The 26,688-nt window shown below is 37.1% G+C and overlaps 1 protein-coding gene across 3 annotated transcripts in view; it reads left to right on the forward strand.

Moving 5' to 3' along the window:
* Positions 1-26,688, forward strand: part of ANKRD28 (ankyrin repeat domain 28) — a 120,516-nt gene that overhangs the window by 79,413 nt on the left and 14,415 nt on the right. For all 3 annotated transcript variants that reach the window (XM_040085829.2, XM_040085819.1, XM_040085836.2), the window contains exons 5-18: positions 809-1,009; positions 1,691-1,778; positions 4,880-5,022; positions 6,073-6,285; positions 14,522-14,600; positions 15,014-15,128; positions 15,547-15,629; positions 18,026-18,089; positions 19,400-19,468; positions 21,018-21,158; positions 23,379-23,490; positions 24,155-24,181; positions 25,036-25,110; positions 26,065-26,266. In XM_040085829.2, the coding sequence (XP_039941763.1) occupies positions 809-1,009; positions 1,691-1,778; positions 4,880-5,022; positions 6,073-6,285; positions 14,522-14,600; positions 15,014-15,128; positions 15,547-15,629; positions 18,026-18,089; positions 19,400-19,468; positions 21,018-21,158; positions 23,379-23,490; positions 24,155-24,181; positions 25,036-25,110; positions 26,065-26,266 (1,612 nt within the window). The remainder of the gene's footprint in view (positions 1-808; positions 1,010-1,690; positions 1,779-4,879; positions 5,023-6,072; positions 6,286-14,521; positions 14,601-15,013; positions 15,129-15,546; positions 15,630-18,025; positions 18,090-19,399; positions 19,469-21,017; positions 21,159-23,378; positions 23,491-24,154; positions 24,182-25,035; positions 25,111-26,064; positions 26,267-26,688) is intronic.

Genomic DNA, 26,688 nt, shown 5'->3' on the forward strand with positions numbered 1-26,688 from the left:
AAGTTCAAAGTGGAAATCAATTATTTGTGTGCTCAGTGACTGAGTTGGCAGTCATCAAAAGCAATTAGTGAATCGTGGGAAGGTCACACAGCTGATGCAAAATGCAATATTCATTATCGTGTTGATACTGCCAGCATGTTTATTTTTTTATGCATTCCAGTTGTGTGTGCATATTTTAATGGAATTTGTTTATCTTGTTGTAAGAATTATAGTCTTATTTGTCAAATTTTCACAGCTTGTACTTCTAACAAAAGGAAATGAATAGTCATTTAGAGAGATGGAATTCAGTGCAATATTTTAAAATGGCTTTCAGGAGGTTTGCAACAGTGTATGTTAAAACTTTTTGTGACCGTGCATTGTTTTATTTGTAGCTCTCTAAATGTACATTTAATAATCTCATCTGCCATTTGTAGACTTGGACAGTTGAAAACTTTTGCTTGGCAGACTGATGGAAATTCATTATAAGTTCATAGTGCTTCACTACTCCTTGGCTAAGGATTCCACTACTGGAAGAAAGCCTAGGATGGTTTATTAAACTTTGGAAATTTGGACAGGACAGTTTTCCATATGGCTTAAGGAACTGGATAAAGGACCTGGAAATGGTTGATTTGGTTAAATTATTCATGTCCTTGAGAACATCCCCAAGTTTGGATTTATGATAAAGTACAAATCCCAAAGTATCCCAAAGATTATGTTTGCAAATGAACAAATTGTAAAGAGTTGTTCTCCATGGTACTGTCCTTAAATCCGGGCCTGTCATTTCCAATTTTTACTAAGCAGCTTGGGTTTTTTTTGTAAATGCTTTCAGGATGCTGTTCAGGTGTTGTTAAAACATTCAGCAGATGTCAATGCTCGTGATAAAAACTGGCAGACACCCCTACACATAGCAGCTGCAAACAAAGCTGTGAAGTGTGCTGAAGCTTTGGTGCCTCTCCTAAGCAATGTAAATGTGTCTGATCGAGCAGGCAGAACTGCATTGCATCATGCAGCCTTCAGTGGACACGTTGAGGTAAAAGTTAATTTTCTTGTCTTCTACTTATCCTTCTGTCCCTCACATTTCTGATGTTTCATTTTTCAGTTTAAAACAATTTCTCCCCCATTCCCTCAAAAATCCTCAACCCCTGTTTTGTATTTGAATTTGGTTTCCATGTTCATCTCTGTGCGGAAAAGCTGTGGAAAATAGTGTTACATCATTTACTTGGAAATTTATTACAGTGTTCACTTTCCTTAGGACAGAAGCAAATTTGTTAAGTAGACTTAAATTAGGAACATTTAAAATGGTAGAGGTAAATATAAAGGCTAGGTAAATTTAAAAGGGAAAAGCCACGATATTTTTCTGTTCAGTAAATAGTGAGCATAGGGAGTATGTTGTCACCGAAATTTAGAGGAAATATATGTAATAAGCTCTGACTTATTAGTCCCTTAGTAATAACCTGAAGATGTAAAAGATTTCGTGGCTTTGCAATATTTAATTGAGAAGTGGTTTTGTTGACATCAAGTTTTGTGTTCCTTGCAGTCACTTCATTGTGACAGCCAGTTTTTTCAAACTTGCGGAATATTCAAAACCCAACACATTTAAATCCTCTGAAAATGCATACATTTTTGTTTTCTTCCATGGTTTCCTCTGTTGAAGCAAAGTTTTTTCCATTATGAACAGAAAATTTCTTTCTGTTCTTTTTCTTTATCTCAGATGGTCAGCTTACTGTTGTCTAGAGGGGCCAATATTAATGCATTTGACAAGAAAGACAGACGAGCTATACATTGGGCAGCATATATGGGTATGTACATATTTCTGTTGATTAATACTCTATTTAAAAAAAATCATCTCATGTTCAGTGGTTTCACGTATTTCTAGGAAAAATATTTGCATTGTAAGCATTGAGATTATCTGTGTCTGCCAAAAAAAACATTAAGAGTGCAGTTCAAATTGCCATGTAAATGTGTTTTGTGTTAAGGAAAATCAATTTGTTGGGGAAAAAAAAAGTAAGGTAAGTAGTTTTGTTCTTTAAGAACAAGGAACTATGTTCTTCCGTCAGCAAGTCTAGTCACAGGTGAAAAATGTTGCAGTAATGCTAAATAAAAAGTAAGCAGTCAATACAAGGGGCACCTGAAACAGAAGATCATTACAGCATCCTTGGGGATTGTATTTTCAAAGAATATTTCATCTCTGAAACTACAAATTCTTGCCTTGCCATATCCAGGAGTGGATAATTATTGTTCTCATGGTCTTGATCAATGCCCTGGCAATACTGTCAAGAGTAATGCTCTTCCTTGCCTTTTATCAGACTTGTAAAGAATTGAGTGTGCTGTTCAATTATAAAGTGATCATCACAGCAATAATGCTCTTAATTTATTATTTGAAGCTGGATGAGATTGCACTTCACTTATTGATACCAGTACTTAAAACCCCAGAAGTTAAAGAGCAATGTTCATTATTGATCTAATGTTCTTTCAATATTTTGCATTAATGTTTTTAATGTACTTATATTTACAAAGCAACATCTGTGACAGTCTATCCAGCCACCTTACTAAATGTGGTTATTTGCAAAATTTTGTTGAATGAAAATTGTACATGAAATTTCAGAGAATGACAGGTGTCAGTGAGAGGCCAGAGACACCTTCTGTCTTGTTCTTGCCTGAATGAGAGAAAAGCCTTCTGTTTTGCAGATAGGTTACGTTTGTTTGAATTTTAATCAGTGCTATTTTCTAGGCTGTTTACAGGGAACTCTCTTAATGCACAGTGTTTGGACAGGAAAAATGTAATTTAACTGATGTCAATCTGCCTAAATTTCCTTGTAGACAATAGAGAAGAAAAATATTTTGAAAGTCTTCAATCAAAGTAAAAAAAATTATGACATTCTCTCACACAATTTAGAGCCATTGTACATTGCTCCAATTGTTTGGAGAAAGCCTTAAAAGCCTGTCCACCATGTAAAACTGACCATAAAATAAAAAAGTTACGCTTTTCGTCACTCTGCTATAAATAACTGTCTAGGATTACATCCATTGTTTTGCTTCCTTCCTGCCTTTCACCCGGCTCCATTGCTGTCCAGCTGCAAAGCTGCGACTGAAATGGGCTGACAATCCTGTGTGCTGGTGTTGCCCTCACCGGTGCACCGGCATGTCTCTGCAGCGCTTCTCACGTCAAGTACCTTGCTCTTCTCTTTGAGAGTCTTCCACTGATCGCTGCTTGCCTTTTCAGTGCAGGTCAGGGGGGTTTTTTTGCCTTTTTATCTTCTCTCTGAAGTTTTTTCTGCTGCTGTTCTGTTCACTGTCTCTATTCCTTTCACTGCTTTCTGTATCTTCTGTACTTCTGTCTCTCCTGTAGGGCTTGTTTTCATTCTTGTCCCCATTGTATTTGGGTCAAAAGATGGGCATTGTGTTTGCATTTCGCTTTCCTTTCTTTCCTACTATACTGAGGTAATTAAGTGAAATGTTATTGCAGCACTTCCCACTGCCACTGCCAGTCTTACGGTTTTGGTTGGTATAGCTAGGTGAAATGGTGTTTTGTGTGCTGTTGAATATGCAGCATAAAATAAATATCACGGTGGCTGAATGTTTATAAAAATAGCTTTATCTGCGCTCGTTTGGGGAGGGATTTCCTACTCAAATCTTTACAAATTTTCTTAACTGCTTAAAAAGCAAAGACCCACGCTCTACTTAGATGTCTGACTGGATAAGTATAAACATAAGTATTCAGTGTGCCCCTCACCACTTCTTTAGCTAAGGAAAGGGTGTCAACTTGAAAAGTAAAATAAAAGAGTCCCTCATGTGTCTGTATGGGTCAGTTACGAAGGTAAAGCCCTGAGTGTATTGTGCTCTGTTAAAGTCCTCCATTTCTTTATTCTGCAGTCTTTGTCAAGACTATCCATGTGCTTTCAGTGATGAGTTGTTTGGCAGTTAAAGTAAGTTAATTTAACGGGAGCAAGAATGACAGATATCTGGTTACCCCATTTCCATGGCTTCTTAGCAGGCAGTGTCACAAGTGCCTACAAGCAGAGGAGCCTGTGGGCATGGAAAGGGAAAGCTCATTGCCCTTTGCACCAGGGATGCGTGTTGGTGTTGGGGTCCCTGGCCCAAAGCTGGCAGTGAGAGCTACTGCCTGCCACTTCAGGGTGAGCTCCTTGCCCTCTCTTCTCTTTTCCACCTGGAACTTCCCCTGTGTCATGCTTTCCTCATTATCCTAGCTCTGAGTCTTCCTCTTACTCTCCTTCCATTGTCTTAGGAGAGCAGTTGATGCTTTTAAGAGGCTGCGGTTCCTCAAAGACCATCTCAGTCAGTCTTGAAAATAGAGCTTTACTAAATCCTGTATGATGTGGCTTAACATTTTAAATGCTTTGTGGGTAAAGGGAGTTGGATTGGGGGAATAGATATATTTTTATGTAAAAGTAGGATATTTTCTTCTTTTCATGTTTCTGTCAATTTTTCCAAGTATCTGCCTAAGATTTAAAAATCTTAATGGGCATATTTGCAATTGGGGTGGTGGTGGAATACTGACAGTCACATCGTCTCTCAAGTTGTTAATGTAAATTTGTGGTAAATCTTTAATAATTACAAAGTTACTGTGACTCTCTAGTTCTCAAGTCTTCAAAAGACCCCCTTCTGTTTAAGCAGAAAATATGAAAGTGTTTTGAGTGTACAAATTTATTTTTGCAGTGTAAATGCTATGATTGTTGGGTGGGGTTTGTAGAGATCACTATTTTATGTTGCTTTTATAGTTCATGGTAGGATTAGAAAACAAGAACAATTCTTTGTTTTCCACGTCAGGTCCAAAGGAATAATGTCTTGATCATGTTTTAACAATTGTAGAATAATTAAGTTTGTGAACCTGTGCTGGTTAATAAAATATGATGTGTTTTATTTGTCTTTATTATTTTAGGTCATATTGAAGTTGTGAAATTACTCGTGACCCATACAGCAGAAGTGACATGCAAAGACAAGAAATCATATACACCCTTACATGCTGCAGCATCTAGTGGGATGATTAGCGTAGTCAAATATCTTTTGGATCTTGGAGTTGATGTAAGGAAAAATAAAATAAAATGGGAAATATTTTTTTTAATTGTGTAAAATGCTCCTGTTAGTACTGTAGCACACTGTTTATTTAGGGACAGTTAGGATAAGGTGAAAGTATGTGAAGGAAGATCTCTGGAAATACTACTTTTTCTTTTATAAAACCCTAATTTCTCCATTAAAAGAAAACCTCTCTTAAGAGCCTTGCAGATTTTGCACAATAATTTGAAAATAAATTTGTATTTAGTAGGGCTCTTTGTTTATTTGGTATTTCTTGCTCTTAATTCATTGGACTGAAAGTGAGGAAATAGGAATTCCGATCCTAGCTTTGTCACACAATAATTTTTGAAGTACGGGAAATTAAATGCTTTTGCCTCAGTTGGTAAAATATACATGGAATTAACTTTCCTAAATGACATAAATTTTAGTTAATACTAAAAATTGGGAGAAGCTTCAATACTGAAGTGAGGCCATATTAATATTGAAATGTAAAATAAATTAAAAGATTCTACAGTACCTACCTACAGAAAGTGTGTTAACAGTAAACTGTGAAACTGTGTAAGAGATCTATATTGTGAATCGCAGTCTTAGTCTTGCAAGGCTGGAGATTGCACCTCAAGTTCTATTCTGAGAAGTAGATCGGAATTTAGTGTCCTGTTGTGTACAAGAAACACACACAAAAAGGCTTTTTGACCTCTATTTTTAATGCAAACCTGCAATGCTGTTTTATAGAGGTCTGTGCTACGCTATGTGTGTAGCGTCTGTGTAAATTGTCACAGTTGATATTTTTGGCATGTGTGCCTTCTCTTAAGTTGCATACAGGAAACTGGTGTGGAGACAATTGGAGGAGGTTGGCTCACTTGTAAAGCAATCATACTCTTCCCCAGGACACAGATCTCAATCAAAATGCTATATCCAGAACTTGCTTTTAATTTCTGGTTTTGAAGAGTTCTAAAACATAATCTCATTACATGAGATTTTTCTTTGTTAGAATTAAATGCCGCATTAAGTACAGCTTTTTGCCTACTAACTAACCTTGGGGTTTTTTTTCTGTTATAGATGAATGAGCCCAATGCCTATGGAAATACTCCTCTCCATGTCGCTTGTTACAATGGGCAAGATGTTGTAGTGAATGAGCTCATAGACTGTGGTGCTAATGTAAATCAAGTGAATGAGAAGGGGTTTACACCTTTGCACTTTGCTGCTGCATCAACACATGGAGCATTGTGTTTAGAGCTCTTGGTCTGCAATGGAGCAGATGTAAATATAAAGGTAGGTGTATCCAAAGCCATTCATTCACACTTACAAATGCTGTACATCTTTATCAGAGGTAGTGTTTTCAAAAATACTTGTTTTGATAACATGGAGAGGGACCTACTCATAGATGGAGTATTTGTTTGAAGAGTATTACAGTGAAAATGAGCCAGTATGTTGCATCAAGAAACTTGATCTGAATCTGGAAACCTTAATGGGATGTATTATATAGCCCAGAAGGATGAAGAAGAATGACAATATTGTCTGGTCAATCTCAATTACATTTAAATGTCAGAATTCTGTACAATTTGTTTTCCGTAGTCTAGCCATATAAGTAAGAGCAAATAATTTGAAAAAAATGCAGAACTACATGGTTTTTTTCTTATAAATTAGTAATACAAACAAAATCAAGGATATTTCAGGGAAATATGTATGATCTGGCTAATTACTGGAGCAGTTGAAAAGGTGATAATGTAAGACCTTAGAATCTAATCAGTCAGGGAGATTTGGTAAGTGTATTAAAAATACAAATATAAGAAGATCAGGTCAATGAAAAGTCTTAAACAGCTGGTGTTTTAATTACTCCAGCAAAATCGTGTGAGCAGATCTACATTTTACTGACTGTTTAGTCATGAGTCTTTGAAGAATACTCCTTAGAATCTAGCTTTATTGTAGGTAGAATTTAAAACAAACAAGCTTCAAAGGAAACTATAACCTGTATCTTCTATTTTCTTCTGCAGTGTGTAGGGTAAGGTCTTGAGATGTGTGAAAGAAATTTAAGACCTGGTTTGTATTATGTTGATTTTTACTCTAGTAATGAAAACTGTGTTCAGAAATATTTAGTGGCAGTATCTGGTGTCTCGGCAGGTTTTAGGCTGAGTGAAGTGGGAGATGGGTATATGGAATGAAGAGTCCAGGTGTTCCTTATGGCAAAATGTCTGGTTGCCTGAACTGTCACCCATATGTAGTATGAAGAGAATTATCTGTTGTTTAATTTCTTGAAAAAATGTGGGGGAAAAAAATCTGCTTAGTAGGTTTATGTTTGAATTTCAGCACAATCTGTGCAGGGAGGTGAATGTTAGAATAAGCTGATATTTCGGTTAAAAATCTTGGGGTTTGAGGTTCACTTCGTGTCAGCTGTTATTTTTAAAGCGGTTCATGCTGATTTTCAGCTAACTAATTCCAAAACACAATTTTATGTCTATTGTTAGTACAAAACTCGTAGCCAACTGAAAATTTGGGAGTATTTTAAAAATAAGCTCTTTGATGTGGAAAAATCCTAAATGTATGTTCCTGCTCACTGTTACATATATTTAGACATGCAGCTCATTTAATGAAAGTGTACATAACTCAGTTGTGGAAAAATTCATCACCAAAGTGCCCTGCAGAAGCAAGGAGCTGTGTTACAGGGTTTATTGCCAACTTGTCCTAAAATATCCAGGTCACAGTCCATTTATTTTTGTTGCCAGCTTTCTGTTCTGCGTAATGTCCCAGGCTGCATACGACTGAGTGTTCAGTGTTGCAGGGCCGGCTGACTTTTGTCCTACATTCTTGAAACACTTTTTTTCAGTAAAGTGTGGTCTGCCTTGAAAATAATCCCACAATGTTAAATATACTAATGACTATATCTGTGTCTTACTCACACGAATAAGAGCAAAGGAGAGCTTATAGTAGCTTCTAGTACCTGAAGAGGGGCTTACAAGAGAGCTGGAGAGGGACTTTCTGCAAGGGCATAGGGTTATAGGGCAAGGGGAAATGGCTTCAGACTTTGAGGGTAGGATTAGATTAGCTATTAGGAAGACATTCTTTACTGTGAAGGCGGTGAGGCACTGGAGCAGGTTGCCCAGAGAAGCTGTGGATGCCCATCCCTGAAAGTGTTCAATGCCAAGGTGGATGGGCCTTCAAACTACTTAGTTTAGTGAACCCTGCCCATGCTAGCAGGGTTGGAAATGACCTTTAAGGTCCCTTTGAACCCAAAGTCTTCTGTGATTCTATGACAAATATTAGCAAGCCAAGAATCACTGTTTTTCTAAATGCAGGGCTGCAAGGGTTCGTGATTTTGTGCATATTTCTGATGCAGAAGAAAGAAATGGGCAGCGCTTAATTTCTGAAACAGCATTAGCTTTAGCTATGGGTTGGTTGTCATTAAAATGTGTTGATTTCATACATATCGAAATTCTTAAGTGTGAAATGAAGCAAGTAGGGCTGTGTGGGGATTTTAAGCAATTATAGCTTGAAAACAACATTTTCCCTGTTTCCTCATCAAGGTGTTTCTGCTGTAATTCTGTTAGTAGCATTTCTGTGGATTTATACCAGTGTGACTGAATTTGGCCTGTAAATTTGCACCTGAAGGTGTGAACAGCCTTACATTGCATATGAAAACTTAGCACTTGCACTGTGGAAAAGTGCAAGAACTAAGGCAAAAGGAAATAATTTCTAAGTCAACTTCTACTTCCCTGGAAAGGCCTATAAAGATAAATCTTGGAGTTAATCAGAAGAGCAATCCATAAAAAATAGAATATGTTGTGTAATTAAGGATGAATTTAAAATGAAGTGGAATTAGGGAGTTCTTACTAAATATTTATTGAAAGCCTGTTCAGTTTCCAAATACTGAGGCTGGAGTTCAAAGTAGTTCTTAAAATGGCGATAAGATATATTTTTCATCCTAATTATATTGCTTGTGTAGGCTGAATCTATAATTTCCTCCCATGTGCAACTTTTCCTGTTATTTTAGAGGTAAAAGAGTGGACATAGATGGTAATCTAGGTGCAGACTATACAGTACTATTAAAGCACTTCCTGCTGTGGATGACTTAGTGGGGAGAGCAAAAGGGAAACACTCTTATTCTTGATGGCAGATGGGGGGAACTTCTTGTGCTATCTGTGAGTGCTGGCCTCATCTCAAGAAGGGCTTATGTAGCAGATGATAATAAAACAGTAGAAATATGTTATATGCTTTTTGTCACCTCTGGACATAATTTCCTGCTTGTTTTCGTAGCCTTGTCAGTGTCCACTGTAGAACAGTGAATCTTATTAAGTATTGCTCATTACTGCAGCACTCCCTCCTCACTATTCAGGATTTCCATGCATGGGAGAACACATTGAAATGAGTATGTAATAGGACAGTATTAATTGTTTTATGGACCCCGTTGCTGCTTGAAAATTCAGTGACCTAAATAGAAAAAGTTTTTTAATTCAGTTGGTGGTACTAGAACACAAGAATTGTTGCTAGGGGGAGATTTCATTTGGAGGAATGCTGTGACATGATAGACCCACATTTCCTCTCCGCAGTGAAGCTCAGTAGTCTAAGTACAGTTAATATGTGAGTAATCACTCAATAAGACACCTTGTGCTGTGTATTATTTCTGTCTAATAGCAGTTACTGTTCTTAGCAAATTTGCTATGATCTAAGTAGTTTGTGGATATATTTTCTCCAGTGACAGAGGAGATTTGCGTGATTTCTTTCCTATTAACCACATTTAGCTGAGTTTCAGTGAAGACAACAAAAGTTATCATTAGCCCATAGCTGTCCTGTCATGTGCTGTGATCCTGTCTGATCTTGTTCTATCACACAGCTATAGTTAGCTTGATATTTAGAGGGAAGACCTTAAAGACCCAAAGAAACAAAATGGAAGCAAAGTTTGGAAGATACTTCCCTGCTTCTGCAGTCCAATCTCCTGGCATCTCAGGAAATAGTGATTCGCTTAATAGAGCGTTGATATTTCATTGCTTAAAGAAATGTTTGGCTGCTGGGTTCTGGTCCTATATATGCTTTTCTAGTGACAGTGTCTTAGAAGGGAATTCTGAGTGCAATCCTATACCTAGCAGTTCAGCTTCAAAATGGGAATTGTTTTCATTTAATTTTATGCCTGTTTTATGTTTATATCTTGATAGACAATTGCATGTTGCGTTATTCCTGGGCTGGCAAGGAACCTGAGACTGTTAGATATGAGAGAGGCATTCTCATAAAATCCATTGTCTTAGAAATCTATGTTAAGTGCATTTTTAAGTAAATTTAAACAGAGTAAATCTAAAAATCTCTTACTGATTGTTCTGTGGTTTTTTTCATTTATAAGTGGAAAATGATTGTGTAGCTTGTTTTGCTGTTCTTTGCAAGATCTTACTAAAGTTTTCTTGTGAGGGTTCTCGCTTAACTACAGTACTCTTCACTTTCTGATATTGTCACCTTAAGTTATTCCTATGTTTTTGTAAGGTGTATTAGTAGATCTATGTTTTTTCAGCTCCATCTTCCTCCTCTTCATTAGCCTTCCTTTGAAATACAGATTTATCCCATCTAAGCCAGAGAGATGTGGGCTACTTTTTCATCTGAGCCCTGAAATTCTTCTGTCTGTTACTTCAGTAAGCTTATTTTATGTGATTTTTTTAATTTATTTAATAGGTTCTATAGATTCTTCAGGTTGAAGGAGGATAAAAGTGAGGGGGAAAGTCATCAGATGTCTAACAGTTGTTTTAAAGTAATTGGACACAGGCACTGTTAATGGTTGGCTAAAGAGATGAGAACTAAACTGTAGGGACAAAGATAAAAGAAAATTGGAGCACAAGGTTGCTTGGGAAGGTTGTTACTTATGGTGTGTTTATTTGGCCTGAAGACCTCCAATGACAGAAATAAAATTGATTGTCTAATTTCTCAAGAGGATTTCAACCCCATTTTCTGTGTTTAGTTGCAGCTGCTTTGGATATGTGGATGTCTTAGATTATTTATGCTAGCTGGAAGATCTGGGGATAACTTGGCTTTCCTTATCAAGTATTTTATTTCTTTCAATCGAGATCTGAGAAGATAGTGTTTCACATAATTGCGTTGTTATGCTGTTCAGGGCAGTGACACTATGAAAAATTCCATATCCATCCCTAAAAGGGTTTTCTAGCAGACTTTCAGTATCACATCCATAGAACCATGTCCATTTCATGTCAAAAGGACAGTAAATATGGGAAGACACTTTTGCATATGACAGCATTCAATACAAACGTTCATATCATATGTTCCCCTACCATCTTTGTCTAATTTAACTTTGTATTTTGTGAGCATTTCATACTCCTCAAAGCCATAATTGAAAACATAGATATTGTATGCATGTGCATTCAAGCTTCCTTTGATTTTCTGTGTCATGTTTGCAATTTTTTGAATACATGTAGGAACTTACTTCTGCAGTAAAGCTTTCCCATTACCTATGATAAGTATGAGGGGAAAATCATTACAAAGTAATACCAACTGAAAAACTGTAAATGCACTGAGACTGAGCTGTTAACTGAAGTTTCCTTATGCATTGCTGTTGGCCTACTGTAGTGGTTTCACATTTGCTAAATTTTGGTTGCCAAATTTAGTGTAGTGTAGGGTTTATTTTCTTTTTGTGGGAGAAAGATTAGGAGAAAAAGCAAAGCTTAAAAATAAACAAATAGTTTTACTAACACACACTAAAGGATGGAAAAAAGAAACTTGGGGGAAAAAAACTAAACCAAAACAGAATGAAACTCCAAAATACTCTTCTCTCCCTCTGCAAAGTGTTAACTTTCTTACAAAACAACACAGAGAGACACAACCTGTGATTTTCAGTCAGTTTTACCATTTAAACATAATCCTTCATCACCTGGGTAGAGGAGTCTCTCTAGAGTACCATGGAGACGCTCGCCACAAGACAAAATAGTCTAGTGGCTCCTAATGTCACAAATCTGCAACCGCCTGGAATTTTTGCAGATTGTGCTATTCCACTCATTAGCAGTCTTTCCCCTGGCTGCTTATGGGCCTCTCAGTGTATCTGGGGTACTGTTTAAGAATGCTTCTAGTACAAAACAAGGATTCTCTTCTTCTGTCTCTAAAATTGTCTCTATCTCAAAAGAAATAAAGACCTTTAACCGCAGGAGCCGAGGGCTTCAGATCACTTTCTAAAATCATCTTTGTCTTAAAGGCTGAGACCTCTTTTTAACCCAGGAGCAAGGGCTTTGAAATTCTCACTTAAATCTCAATCATATCAGTCCCCAATTTTGATTAGAACGAGCATTCCCCCAAAGAACATTAAGATGGTACAAGGAATAGTCCATTTCTCCATAGTTTACCCCAGAGAAGTCCGGTTAAAAATGCACACTTCCTCGATCCTATTGTCTAATAATATTGTCAGTTCTTTCGTTCTTGCTCCACGGACTTCATGAGGTGTCTTTCCTACGTCCACTCTGTCTCTTTCTTCTCTCTCTCAGGGAAGGGTTAGACTTTGGATGCTTCACATTGCCAGGAAAGGGTTCAACTGCCCAGGCCTGCAGTAGCCTTGTGCTCTCTTTCCCCATACTGTGCTGCAGAGACACTAAGCCGTGCTGAAGGGGGAGGCTGGTGGATGTCCTCCTTTCCACCCCTCGGTCTCATTTAGGGTGGCTCAGCTCGGAGTTCTTACAAAGCTGCAGGTTTTCTTTCTCTGCTGCTAGCGGCTATTAAGCTGGGCCATGGCTTGGCCCCCTCTGCCGCAGCTCCAAGCACATGGTCAGCACTGCCGAGCTGCAGCCTCCCCTCTCCCCCACCGGCAGCCGTGGGAAAGGGGTCTCAGCTGGGAGAAAGGGGGCTCGGCCGGGAGAAAGGGGGCTCAGCCGGGGAAAGGGGGCTCAGCCGGGGGAAGGGGGCTCAGCCGGGAGAAAGGGGGCTCAGCCTGGGAAAGGGGGCTCAGCCGGGAGAAAGGGGGCTCAGCCTGGGAAAGGGGGCTCAGCCGGGAGAAAGGGGGCTCAGCCGGGGGAAGGGGGCTCAGCCGGGAGAAAGGGGGCTCAGCCGGAGAAAGGGGGCTCAGCCGGGGAAAGGGGGCTCAGCCGGGGGAAGGGGGCTCAGCTGGGGAAAGGGGGCTCAGCCTGGGAAAGGGGGCTCAGCCGGGGAAAGGGGGCTCAGCCAGGAGAAAGGGGGCTCAGCCGGGAGAAAGGGGGCTCAGCCGGAGAAAGGGGGCTCAGCCGGGGAAAGGGGGCTCAGCCGGGGGAAGGGGGCTCAGCCAGGAGAAAGGGGGCTCAGCCTGGGAAAGGGGGCTCAGCCGGGGAAAGGGGGCTCAGCCAGGAGAAAGGGGGCTCAGCCGGGAGAAAGGGGGCTCAGCCGGGGAAAGGGGGCTCAGCCGGGGGAAGGGGGCTCAGCCGGGGGAAGGGGGCTGAGCTGGGAGAAAGGGGGCTCGGCCGGGAGAAAGGGGGCTTAGCTGGGGAAAGGGGGCTGAGCTGGGAGAAAGGGGGGTCAGCCAGGGAAAGGGGGCTCAGTCGGGGGAAGGGGGCTCAGCCGGCCCGGGCCGCTCCCCGTGTGGGCAGCAGCTCCCGGACACCCGGCCCGGCCACCCAAGGGCAGCGGGGCCCGAGCCGGCCCCTCCTCGGTGTTACCTGGGGACCAGCCCGGAAGCTAGAGAGTGACCTGCAGGGAATTAGGGTTTTTATGGGTACTTCCCAAAGTTGCATTTGACATCCTCAGTAGTCAAAACAGATGCCAATATCCCAAACTAGTCTTTAGATAGGTCCCTGTCCTTTCTAAAGCAATTCTAAGGTCCTGACAAGGAAAAGCATTCCATATTCCTCCTTAACTACAAACTAAATTGTGCCAATCTATGACACTTACTTCAAGGATGTCTTTACTAGGTGGATGACTAAGTGCACATTTAAGGTGTGCATTTCAAATGTATAGTACCTAGTAGGGTTGAATAGCTCTACCATAGGATTACTTGTGGTTTATGATGAATTGCTTACAGACATCACTTTACAGAAATTTCCAGGAAACACATGAACTTTGTAATGCATTTTCTTCTAATATAATGTGTAAACCTCTCTAGTAAATACAGCTACTTTCTTTCAAGAAACAAACTTAAAACACTGGTTTATTTTAGCCTTGGGAAGGGGATGGGTTTGACTTGTGGCTGAAATTGTGTGCTGTCATCATCGTTTTGAGAGTTATTATCTTAAGGACATAAGCGTGAGTGAGTGGGCATCCTTGAGTTGTCACTCACAGCTGTAAGAGTGACTAAGAGCAGCTCTTGTGAAAAGCTTGCCATGTCATGCTGACTTGTCATTGCCAGCATCTGTCTGGCAAAAGTGCATGGAAACAATTTAAAGGATGGAGTGTAGAGAGAAAAGAAGAAAGAAATGTCCTTTTTGTTGGGGTTTTTTTGTGGGGTTTTTTTTTGTTTGTTGGTTTGGTTTTGGATTTTTTGGTTTTGTGTTTTTTTTTTTTTTTCCCAGTTCTAATTAATTGCTGTTACTGGCCATAAGTAAACATGGGATTTTTTTTTCTTTTCCAGAGTAAAGATGGGAAAACACCTTTGCACATGACAGCAATCCATGGTAGATTTTCAAGATCCCAGACCATCATTCAAAATGGTAAAAAGGGGGAGGGAGTATTTTTGTCATAAGCTTTCCAGTTTGGATGTTTTCATGCTCTTTTATTGGTATGTGCTGAATTTTTTCATGTCCAGTGTCCAGTAATAGTGGTGGAGTCTGGCATATCTGTTTATAAAGTTTGATAAGTTACACTGATGAATCATTTCTTTTTCAGAACGTAGCAATATATATAGAGATTTGTTTTCCATAACCCAGTTTGTAGAGAGTTTGTCCCATAAGGTTACATAATAAAATGCTTTTCTCTACCACTGAAATCTATATAGGTTTTAAATCCAAACTAGTTAGTCACTGACAATTCATAACATTGCTTGAATGATCATCAGTGCTATTTTTCTAACAAAGTCTCTGTATGCCTACATATACCCTTACTTAGTAATTACTCTTTATTATAGGAGCTGAAATAGACTGTGAAGACAAGAATGGAAATACCCCTTTGCACATAGCAGCTAGATATGGCCATGAGCTATTAATCAACACTCTGATTACGAGTGGTGCTGACACTGCAAAGTAGGTAACTTTACTGACATGAATGCAAGCTGACATAATTTAGAAGTGTATTTATTCGGTTAACATTACTAGTACAATTTTTAATATCATCTTCAACTTGAAATAGGAAATATTTTGTTTATTATCCTGTGTTGTACTTGTAAGCAGCTAGTCAGTTTATCACAATTTGTACCAACCCAAAGAGAAATAGAGGTGTCTGTAATGCGTTTGAAGTAAAAACTCTGAAAGTTTTAATAGGCTGTTGCACTGATACTGCATGCTGATAGCTTGGAAGGAAGTGTTTAAGATGTGAAGTTAGCTCAGTATTCTAATTAGGTGGCTTGCTGAACCCACCATGCATGTGCACTTTGGCACACAATCATGTTTGTTTTATTTTAATCATAATGAAACTGTGATACCTGATTATGGTGTATCTTAGGCGGGGTATACATGGGATGTTTCCTCTCCATTTGGCAGCATTAAGTGGATTTTCAGACTGCTGCAGAAAGCTCCTCTCATCAGGTAGGATACTCTTTTAAATTTTTACAAGGTGCTTTGTACTTCATTTTTTATTTCACAGAATAACTTTTAATTAAAATCTTAATTTAGTGATACATAGAAATCCTTATAGTTTACTAGTACCTTAGGGCTAATGCTTGTTTTTTAATGGACAGTCCATAGTTAAAGTGAATTAAACTTTTGCAGACATAAGTTTAAAAAAAAATCATCCACATTTTTATAATGCAATTGTAATATTTTTAATATTGTTTTTGTGCATTTAGCCATAGAGGTGGGATGACTGGTTTAGACCATAATGAAACTTCAAGAAGAAAGATTGATAATCTTTTTTATTACTTCATGGAGCATCCAATTTCCATTCCATGATGTCTTTAGCTTAATACAGATCGGTCTATTCCTATCTAATCCTGTAGTGGGCTCCTAATAGCTCTGAAGACTCTGTGGACTGCTATATTAAGAAACTGTTGCATTGGTATTATGTTGTTTATCAAATGCAATGCAAACTGCACTTTTCTTTTGATGTTTGAGTTCTCAAGATGCGGATGTTGTAAGGTCATTACTCCTCTTGTTGGCCAGAATATTATGTGAATTCTGAGCTCTTTGAACTATTCCAACTCCGAGGAAGTAGATTTATCCAAATGAAGCTTCTGGAACAGAAGAAGAATAAGAATAAACTAAATGGTTCTGTATTAATCTGAAGGCACTTAATGTTTTTTGAACAAAGATAAGTGTGGAGGAGAGAGCTGGGGAAAAGGAAAAGTAAGAAATTGCTTTCCCAGCTTTATACTGTTTGGTAGGGAAGTCTGGGAGAAGAACTAGAGGAATATAGCTAAAGCTACCTAGTGGTAAAGCTTTTTATTTACTGTCCTGCCATGGACATGCTTACAAAGATTCACTTCAGGAGAGAACTGCCCAATCAATTGGGCAGTATTTCAATAAGATGTGTTCAAAATGAGGGGTACTGGCTCTTTCTCCTTCCTACATGGGCTGTGGTGCTGGCTGTGCCCTTACTGGAGGTTCAGTATGGCAATGGAAATCATGTGGAAGGAAGACGTGCAAGAGGTTTCTGTGACTTTTACATGAATTGAGAAAGCTTGGATGCAAATCTAGCCTGGAGCAGATAAGGACTTTGAAGAGTGTTCAGCCTTCAGGCTAGAAAGACTAGATACTGCTAAGAGCTTTTAGGATGTGCTCTTGATGTGAGAATTGGGATGTTCAGAGTATGTGTCCTTTTTGGGGTTGGGAGATGTCTCTTTTATGTTATGTTTAATTAAATATCTCTGATTTTTAAATTCATTAATATTCATGTGCAACCCTTAACAAAACGTCAGCAATCTGCCTTGTCCCAGTACTGAATGACATTCAAGTAGTTAGTGATGGCAAACAAGCAACTTAGGGATGTGGAAAGGCATCAAAGGCTTCAAACCTGACTAGTAAACTCTCCTAAATTGTTTGCTATAGAGAACTCCCTGTTAAAATGGGATAAGAGCATAGTAGTGCATACAAAACTTGTTTTAGGGGATATGGAGTAGGAAAACAGTCTTGAAATAATAGTGTTCTTGAATAGCACATCTTGTGTTGTTCATTATCTATTGTTACTGAGCAGTTCTTAAAAAGAAAAAGAAGGAAAAAAAAAAAAAAAAGCGCCAGGATTCCCAGGTACCACAACTGGAGATTTAGTAAATCAGTTACTTTACACAAGAGCAAAAGTCTCATGAGAGCATAGTAGTTTTCTAAAACCAAAAATGTAGCTTTGAAATCTGATTTAAATAGTAATTTTTCTATCAAAATAAATGGTTAGTTATGGAATTACACAGTTAAAGTTTGTGATCTTGGATTTGAAGTTCCACAGCTGAACCTTTTCAGAAAGAGAAAACTACAGTGTTCTGCAAAGACCTCCTCTGTAATTAACTGCTATTTGCAGCCATCACTCCAACTCAGTAAAGTTCTTTCTTTGGGACTAAAGCACTAAACTCAAGGATAAAATTTAAGTAGCTCCTATATTTAGTAACACTGACATCCCAAAAAATGAATAATCTCTGCACAGCAATGATAAATTCTAGTGTGTTCTTAAATTTTCATATAACCTGCTTATATCTTATATTCAGTAGTAAATGGCACTGATACATTAGCAGGTAAATAGAATGAGAAAGAACACAGCCTCAGTGCAGCTATTTGTCCTTTACCTTACCCCTTTCAGTTTTATTTAAATGCCTGTTTTTCAAAACATTGTAAATAGCAAGGACATGTTTCGAATGAAGTGATTTTTTTATGCTTGAGTGCTTTTTTGCAAGTAGCTGTTTAAGTTTGCTTAGCAAGCATTTCTCTTAACAGCAGATGACAGCAGTTCTGTGAAAGGTGGTGTTACATAATGATTTTACAAAATATTTGCTTTGTAGGTTTTGACATTGACACACCAGATGACTTTGGCAGGACTTGTCTTCATGCAGCTGCAGCTGGAGGGTGTGTAAAAAAGCATTCATGCTTTCAGATTCAGTGTTTCTTTTTCAATCGCTGATCATTCTTGTTCTTTTTTTCTATTATCTCCTCTCTGTTTTTCCTGCCCTCTCCCTCTGGAACTTATGTAAACATGAAAATAATTTCAAGGTGGATTCTATCTGCAAACAAAAACTTAATTAACTGTTCAGCTTAATAAGTCAGTTAATTTTAATTGCTGGAGTACAGTGTCCAAGTATCATCAGCCTTACCTTAGGTTATGTTTGGGGATAAACTGATTTTTTTTTTTTTTTAATTTCCCAAGGATGCTGATAAAATTTTTAGAATTTAAAGCATTCAAAGATGGCATGCCCACCTCAGATCACTGTGGGACATGAGAGAGAACAGCAACTTTGGGAAATTTGTTTTTACCAAATCCATAAATAAAAGGTCAGCCTAAATAAACTAAAAGCAATAATTGAACTCCAGAGTTTAAGAGGATGAAGTAGTCAGAACTACTTGCTCATCACTTGAGTTGTGATCCATATTGATTATTGTTATTGTATTGTAGGTTATCTATAGCAGCTACTCAAAATTGCCTGGAAGAACTGGGTAATAAATTTCATGATACACTTTGTGGGACACAAGAACTCCATGATATTGATATTTTCATTTTTCTGTTTGAATGTTGTTTAAGTAATAATGTTAAGTAATCATTCTAAGTCAGAAGTAGCCACTAGATACATCCTTGTTGCAAGTGATGAAAAGTTAAAATGCTCTCTTTTCATATAAAAATGGACTAATTTGTGACACATTCCCTCACTCATCTCCAGTTTAGGAAAGTTACCAAAAATAGTGTTTAAACAATATAGTTCATCGATTATGATGATCATATATTATTGAAAATTGATTACACCAAGAAGTAAGATATAAATGTTTCAATTACATTTGTCCTTAAAAAATATGCAGTAAAACCTTGCCTCTGTGCTGGAATCCTGGTAGCAAAAGCATGTGACATTCAGGCATTGTTTGTTTGTTTGTAAGAATTGAATTTTATTGAATTAGGTTCATGTTTATGTGCTTTATGCATGTCATTCAGCATCAATTAAATTTAAATATGTGGTCTTGAAAGCATTTATATTCTTATTGGTTTGGTCCAGAAATTATGGAATCTGCTTTACATACAGAAATATATATATCAAAAATTCCACATTGTAGTTCAGTTCCATTAAAACTAACAGATGAGATGTACATGCATAGCAGTTCTGATACTTATAGAGGCCAATATTAAGGAAATAAAGTTTGCAGTCACAAGTAACAGTGTATTAATTTGATAGGAATTTGGAGTGCCTAAATCTTCTGCTAAATACTGGTGCAGACTTCAACAAAAAGGACAGATTTGGAAGGTAAGACATTCCAGATTTGTATTTTGGAAAGGGCTGTTTTAAGTATTGCAGTAGCAGATTATTGATGTGTGGCCAAGTCTGTTTTCCAGTTTAAATGTTTTTTATGATATGATGTCTCTAATAAACTGTGTTTGAGCATATGTTCTCAAAAGTCACAAACACATTTTGTAATCCTGTTTTGTTAGGTAGGTGTTTAGTCTTGTTTTTTAAAGACTGAATTTCGCATTCAACTGTAATTTTTGTGAACCTTTTTTCCTTATGACAGGGGTCTAATGTGTTTAAATTGCTTTCATCCAAGGACATTACTAATGTTTTCCAAATAATGTAAATAAATTTGTGTCTATTTCTAAGCTCTTTCATTAAAATACCCAGTGTTTTATTATAACTGCTTCACCTTTTTCCTTTCACGACATCCATCCCTTTCTGTTTCCCTGCTTGAGCTCTGAACTCTTTTGGAATGACATTAATTTCTATTTTTAGTATGGGATTATTTAAGTTTAGATGGCTGGATGAGTATTCACGTAAAATCTCACATCATACCATGGAAAATATGATTTTCCGGGATGTGAAGAGCAGGAGTAGGACTTAAAGAAAAAGTTACAGATCCAAAGTCGTATTTTACTTTAAATTCCACTTCCGTTATTTCCTGAGAAAGCAACAACTATCTGTCACAAGTTTTGTCATCGAAAGTTGGGGTTTCCTTTCGGTTTGGTTTGGATTTCTGTTTAACGTTCATGTTGTACAGGGCAATTTTTTTCAGGAGATGGAAAATATTAGTTTAAAATGGAGACAAATGGGAAAAAGACATTTTAAGGGAAAGAGCCTGTCTGTCTCCTCAAAATCAAGATACTTATAGTAGCAGTTTCTTTTTAAAAATAAAAAATGGAATTTTGAGTCCTATTGGTCTTTTAAAAATTTTTGGCTAAACTGGCATATTTAGAGAATTGTATATGTATTTGAAACTGGGATAAGTTTTCTCTAAGATTGTATATCAGTAGTAATATATATATTCATGATTTTGTTAGAAGAAGAAAAGGTATATTTAACAGTGCCTCTGCTATGTCAGTATAGATAAAAATAAATAATGTTTTCCTCTCTTAGGCAAACTTGTGATTTGTTCATTAAAAATGTCTGTTTGTGCAATTGTTGTATTTTATTTGTGCTATATTTAGTTGTTGTGCAGTTTTTGATTTGCCCATATTTTTTCTATGTGGCTTAAAATTACTTAACAGAAAATAGTATTTCTAATGTAAACTGGATTTCCCTCTCTTAAGTTTACATAAGAAAATTCACGTAAAGCTTCCTTTAATATGAACTTTGTGCATATTTTGGCTGGCAAATAAATCTGCTATATATTGTTCAGCATCGTTAAGTGGTCCCTAAAAATGGCCCTATTCTTTAGTACTGTAATGATGCATTCTTCATCACAAATACTTATTTTAAAACGTAAGGAGGATTTAAGTTTCACTTTATTTTGCTTTTTTCTGTCTCTATAATATTATTTTGCTGTTATTTACCATTGTACTTTTTATTTAAATGTGTACTAAAGAACTCCACTCCATTATGCTGCTGCCAATTGTAATTATCAGTGCCTGTTTGCCCTGGTGGGGTCTGGAGCTAGTGTGAATGACCTTGATGAGAGGGGTTGTACACCTCTGCACTATGCAGCTGCATCAGACACAGATGGGAAGTAAGTGGCATGCTTTGTACTAAAGCCTTTCTCATTAGGAACATTTGAGCTGTGAATTTCGTGTGTGTTCTGCCTTCAGATTAGTCAAATGCATTTCTTGTACTTTTAAAGATTAAACTTGACAGTGGTGTGTGCATTGTATATAAAAGACTTTATGTAAAAAATATTTCAGAGGAAAAAAAGTGAACAGGAAAAGGTATTGTAAAATTTTTATGTTCTATAATGCAGATTTCCAAAATCAGGAATTAATTGGGGATAGAGTTCTTAATCCCATCTGCTGTGTAGCAGTTGAGTAAATATCCTTTATTTAGGCATAAATGGGGGTTTTGAAGTTAGATGGGGGCAGTAGGGTCATTTTGCATTAAAATCAAATTCCAATGAAGGATGGATATTAACTTGGTATTTCAACATAAGATGCTTCATCTATTTGATGTTTGAGTAAACCAGAGTTGTAATGCCAAACATGACTATCTCTTGGTAATTTTTATAATGTAGTTACACTTTTCTTAATGAAATGCATTCAGAATCTTTCATGAATCCACTGATCTCTTATACGTATTTATTTTCTGACCAAAGTTTATATTGGACATACTTATTAATGACTTAAATGCTTATGTACAAAGTGTATATAGGTAGCACCAAACTGATGAGTTTATTTAAGCTCCAGACATTGGATATATTGAGGAGAGGAGAAGAGCATCACTTCTTGTGCACACACTCACATATGCAGGTCGTGGAGTGCAGCAGCACATTCCACGTGCACACAGTGACACCTTCCCTGGAGAAGTGCTGCTTCGTGCCAAATCATCTTTTTTTAATGCCGTGCCTTTTAAAGGGTGAGGTAGCAATGAGGTGGTGTATAGCTTACAGACTGGGTTTTGAAGGCAAAATAAAGAATACTTTCATGGCCATTTAACTTGTATTTGAAGAATGTGCTTTTTCTATGTAAAGCCAAATTTCAAAATTAAATTGTCTGCTGCTTTTTAGAACTAATTTCAATTCCTGCTGGAGCTTCTGAGATAGTTTTACTTCAATTGCCCTCTTACAAGTTGAGATAGGATTAATTTTAGCTTCACAGTTGCTCTGAAAACCTCCAAACTATAATGGTTCTTCAGATGACATAGTTTCGCCATCTGTCTTACAAAAGGTAGGAGCAGGAATGATGATGTCAACACTGCAGAGCTCTGTGTGGTAACTCAAAGCATCGTCTCTGGAGCCCATATTACATATATTATTCTTATATTACGTATATTATTCTTATATTACATATATTATTCTTTAAAACTCAAGAAATTTTACCTTTTTCACTGCATACTAAGTCCTTGTTTATACTGGACAAAAAACGATGGAAATGAGAGCACATCTTTTGATAAAGAAATATTTAGTGATCCCAGAGAGAAGAAGGGATGGTGATTTGTTGTACACTATAGAATAACAAATAGCTTCACCAGCAAGTTCAAGGCCATGATAATGGCTTTGGAAAATGTTGGTGAAATAAAAGACAATATAAAATTATGAAATAGCAAGGCTATTGTTTGCAATCATTTGGTGTGCACACATGGAGTCTCTTAAAAAAAAAAAAAAAAAGACAACAAAAACTTGGGAGTGAGCTGACTTGAATCCCCGTTTCTCATCCTCCTGGCTGAGTGTGGTTGAAACTGAGCTGATCGTGTTCTGCCTTATAAATTTCTCTACTGAAAGTAAGGAATGATAAGATATAAGTATGAAAGCAACTGACTATTTACTGTCATAAATAAATAACAATAAATTTTCAAAATAGTGTTTGGTCATGGAAGTGTGTGCGTTACTCTTTTATGCTACCATGAAGAGCTGCTTCTCTTCTTTCCATATAACATACGGACGAAGGGATTAATGCAGAAAAGCATACAAAATAGTAATCATTGGTATTAGCAAAGGTAACTGCAGCTGTGTTAGCTAGGAGGAAAACAGCCATGAAATACTAGCTTTCACCAAGTCAGATAATTCAAAAGATGCAGGATGTCTGCAGAGAAGGATTATTTCAAATTTTGAAGCTTTGTGATTGACCTTTATGTTTGATGTAATTAGGTAGCTTTCTCTAGTCCTAGCCAATATTGTACATTAAATCAGTGTCCTTGTGTGCTGTATTCTATTTTCCAGTTGAATTGGAACAATTTATCACTTAGCATTAAGTTGAAATTCAGCATTTAGATACATGGTTGCATATGTCAATTTGAATAGGTGCCTGGAATACTTGCTAAGAAACGATGCCAACCCCGGGATCCGAGACAAACAAGGCTACAATGCAGTTCATTATTCAGCTGCTTATGGTCATCGCTTATGTCTTGAATTGGTAAGAGAACATCCCCTAGATGAAAGATGTAACAGCTGCTCTTACAGGGTGTGATGGAGAGGCCAGGGGATTCCTCCACCTTGGCTGTCAGCTGGGTCAATACTGTTTTTCTGCCTCTGTGCAGATAAATTTGAGCATTTGGTATTCCTAAAATAGAAGGAAGGTGAGAAGCTCAGATGCTAGATACTGGCTAAAAAAGATCAAAAAGTCTCAGATTAAGAGATAACCAGTTGAAGATATGGGATATATTAGTTGAGCTAGGATTGTCTGTTTCTTCATTTAGACTACTAATTTTTTTTTTTTTTTTTTTTTTTTTTTTTTTTTTTTTTTTTTTTTTGCTGGTGGCTGAATTAAAATAACTACAAGATGTCCCATTGAGAACCTTTAAGGAATCCATTAATGTAATTTGAAAGGAGCAAATGAAAATGTAGGGAAAACCTGTAAAGAAAGGGTGCCTTATAAAATCATTTATGCAGTTACAGTTACTAGTGGCCACGTAATAGAATTTCAGAGAATAAAGCAGTAGTTAGTTTTTTATTGCTCCCTTTGCAAAAATATGTAGGTTATTTGATATGCTATGTTTTACAATTCAGTATTTTTATTTAAATTGCACTTTTATATTTAAATGTATTCAAACATGAATTGTGAATGTTTTTAATTACAGATTGCAAGTGAAACGCCTCTAGATGTTGTAAGTGTATTATTTCTCACTTTTTAAGTACTACTAGAGAGCAAAAGGGAACATGTAGTTTTAAAAATACTGCTTATTTTTTAGACTTATTCAACTATTTCATCAATGCATGTATGTATTGTTTAATTTCAACTACAGTTTAGATCTAATTGGACTTTATAATTTTAGAATAGGAAATTAGTTTTTAAGCCATGTGGTTTTTTTACTTAAACAGTTGGATGACCACGATATAAAAGTGTGATAATGAAAATTTCATTTGAATGTATTTGGTGTTCTTCAAATACTTTGAATGTTTTAATTAAATATGGTCTTGAAAAGACCCAGAAGTAAAACTTTGGAACATATCTGCAAGTCACAAATAGAAATGTATATATATACATGGATATTTTAATGTTATAATGCTTTTTCTTTTTTTGAGTCCATTTTTTCTCTCTGAGAAATGTTTTTCTGTTCTGAGAAATCTGTCCTGCCTTCTGACCTTACGTATTGTTTTCTTGCTGACTTCTCACCTAATCAGAATGCTTACTTGGCTGATGTTTGGCTTTTTTTTCCTGCTGCTGCTGTCACCTGTCCTTGTCTTCCCTTTGTATTCATCTTTCATATTGCTACTTTGGAAAAAATATTAATTTAGTTTCTGATTGAATTATTGCATTATTATTCAAAATGAAACTACTGGGGTTGGAACATGAATATGGGGGAAGTGTTGCAGTTGAAATTGAAGATCAGGGCGTCTGTAATTCTATACTGTTCTTCCTACTTCTTTATTTTTCAATCTGTTTATATGGGAAACTGTAGTAATTATTGCTGAGTGTTTTCAAAGGTTTTTGCACTCACTCTGACTTTCTCTCTCTAAGCTGATGGAAACGTCAGGTACTGATATGCTGAATGACTCAGACAACAGAGCTCCTATAAGTCCACTGCATTTAGCTGTAAGTGCTTTAGTGATGAGAGCTGATCTGGTAGCAAACAGTGGTTGCACAGGTTTATTCATTCTGGATTTTTTCAAAATAGGTTAATAAACAAAATGCAAGTATGTACTAATATTCCTGAATGAGGTATACAGGATTTTTGCATGTCACTTGAAATTTGCTTTCATGTGGGATCTTCTAATTAAATTTTATGCTAATGAAGCTTTTATAAAACTTGTTCTATAAGTAATTATGACTTTTTAAATCATTATATTGTTTTACTGTCATAATTGTTTAGTATGAGAAGTGTTTGTCCTCAATACTTTAAGAAAGATTTGCACAAGGAATAGCGTAGGACAGTGATGAAATTCTGTCTATACAAAAATATTCAAAATACAGAGTAACCAGCTCAATGTGTAGCTTTGATCTTTTCACTGAATTTAAAGCAATTGAAAAACCACAGTATACTTTCTGCAAATAGTCTCATGCAGTGCATACATATACCTACAAAGTAAAAAGTAGTCTTTGATAAGGGTAGATGAAAGCTGCATTGTATTGCATTCTTATTACAGGTGCTTTTTTAATATTTTATGTAAAAAGCTAAAAGGAATTACTTAAGTTTGCTTATGTTCCTCACTTGAAATAATCTGATGATGTAACTACAACATAAAGCAGTGGAAAGTGCAGTAGTCAAAATACTGTTATTTATGCAAATTGAAGACAGATGATTTTCTGAGAGTAGTTGCAGTTGCTGACTGAAAGGATAAAATAGAAAAAAACCCACCAACCTTCTTGCTGAAATTGTGGGGTTTTTTAAATTAGTCGTAACTGTTGTAACTACTTACTTGCTTCATCAGTTGCTCTTCTGCACGCTAAAATAAGAATAGTCTCTTCACAGTTTCATTTATGTAGTTCTGGCAAGAAAGGGGAAAACGTTAAGGATGGGGAAATTGAAGAATTTTCTTATCCTTGTAGGCCTATCATGGCCACCATCAAGCTCTGGAAGTGCTGGTACAGTCACTGCTGGACCTTGATGTGAGGAATAACAATGGAAGGACACCGCTGGATCTTGCTGCCTTTAAGGGACACGTGGAATGTGTAGATGTGCTCATTAATCAGGGAGCATCAATCTTGGTGAAAGATTATGTTGTAAAGAGGACCCCAATTCATGCTGCAGGTATGTGCTAGCCACTAATCTCCAAAAATTTGGCTTTTGAAGTGGATAATATGTTTAGAAGTCTCTGTCATTAATGCTCTAAGAAATAGTGTTTAGGGACAGAGGATGACTTTTAAGGTATATGCTGTGCTGAGAAACATGTAGCAAAAGAGTTGCAGGCAGGAACCAGTATTAATCCAGTAATCCAGTTGAGTCCTAGGGCTGCTGTTCCGCACTTCCCTCTGGAAGGGTACATTGTCCTTGTCCATTCAACTGGCTGTGCTGACAGGTGTCAGTGACATGTCCCTGCTTCTCTCCTCAGCTTTCACACAGCCCGAACTGCAGGCCCAATTTAGATAGGCAAATTGCATTGCCTGTCTTGGCAGTAAAATGCTGCTAAAAATGACTGGAGTCTCGGAGAATTTTGGCAGTTTGAGAAGAAG

This window comes from Hirundo rustica, chromosome 1 (assembly GCF_015227805.2).
Source record: "Hirundo rustica isolate bHirRus1 chromosome 1, bHirRus1.pri.v3, whole genome shotgun sequence".
Taxonomy (NCBI): domain Eukaryota; kingdom Metazoa; phylum Chordata; class Aves; order Passeriformes; family Hirundinidae; genus Hirundo; species Hirundo rustica.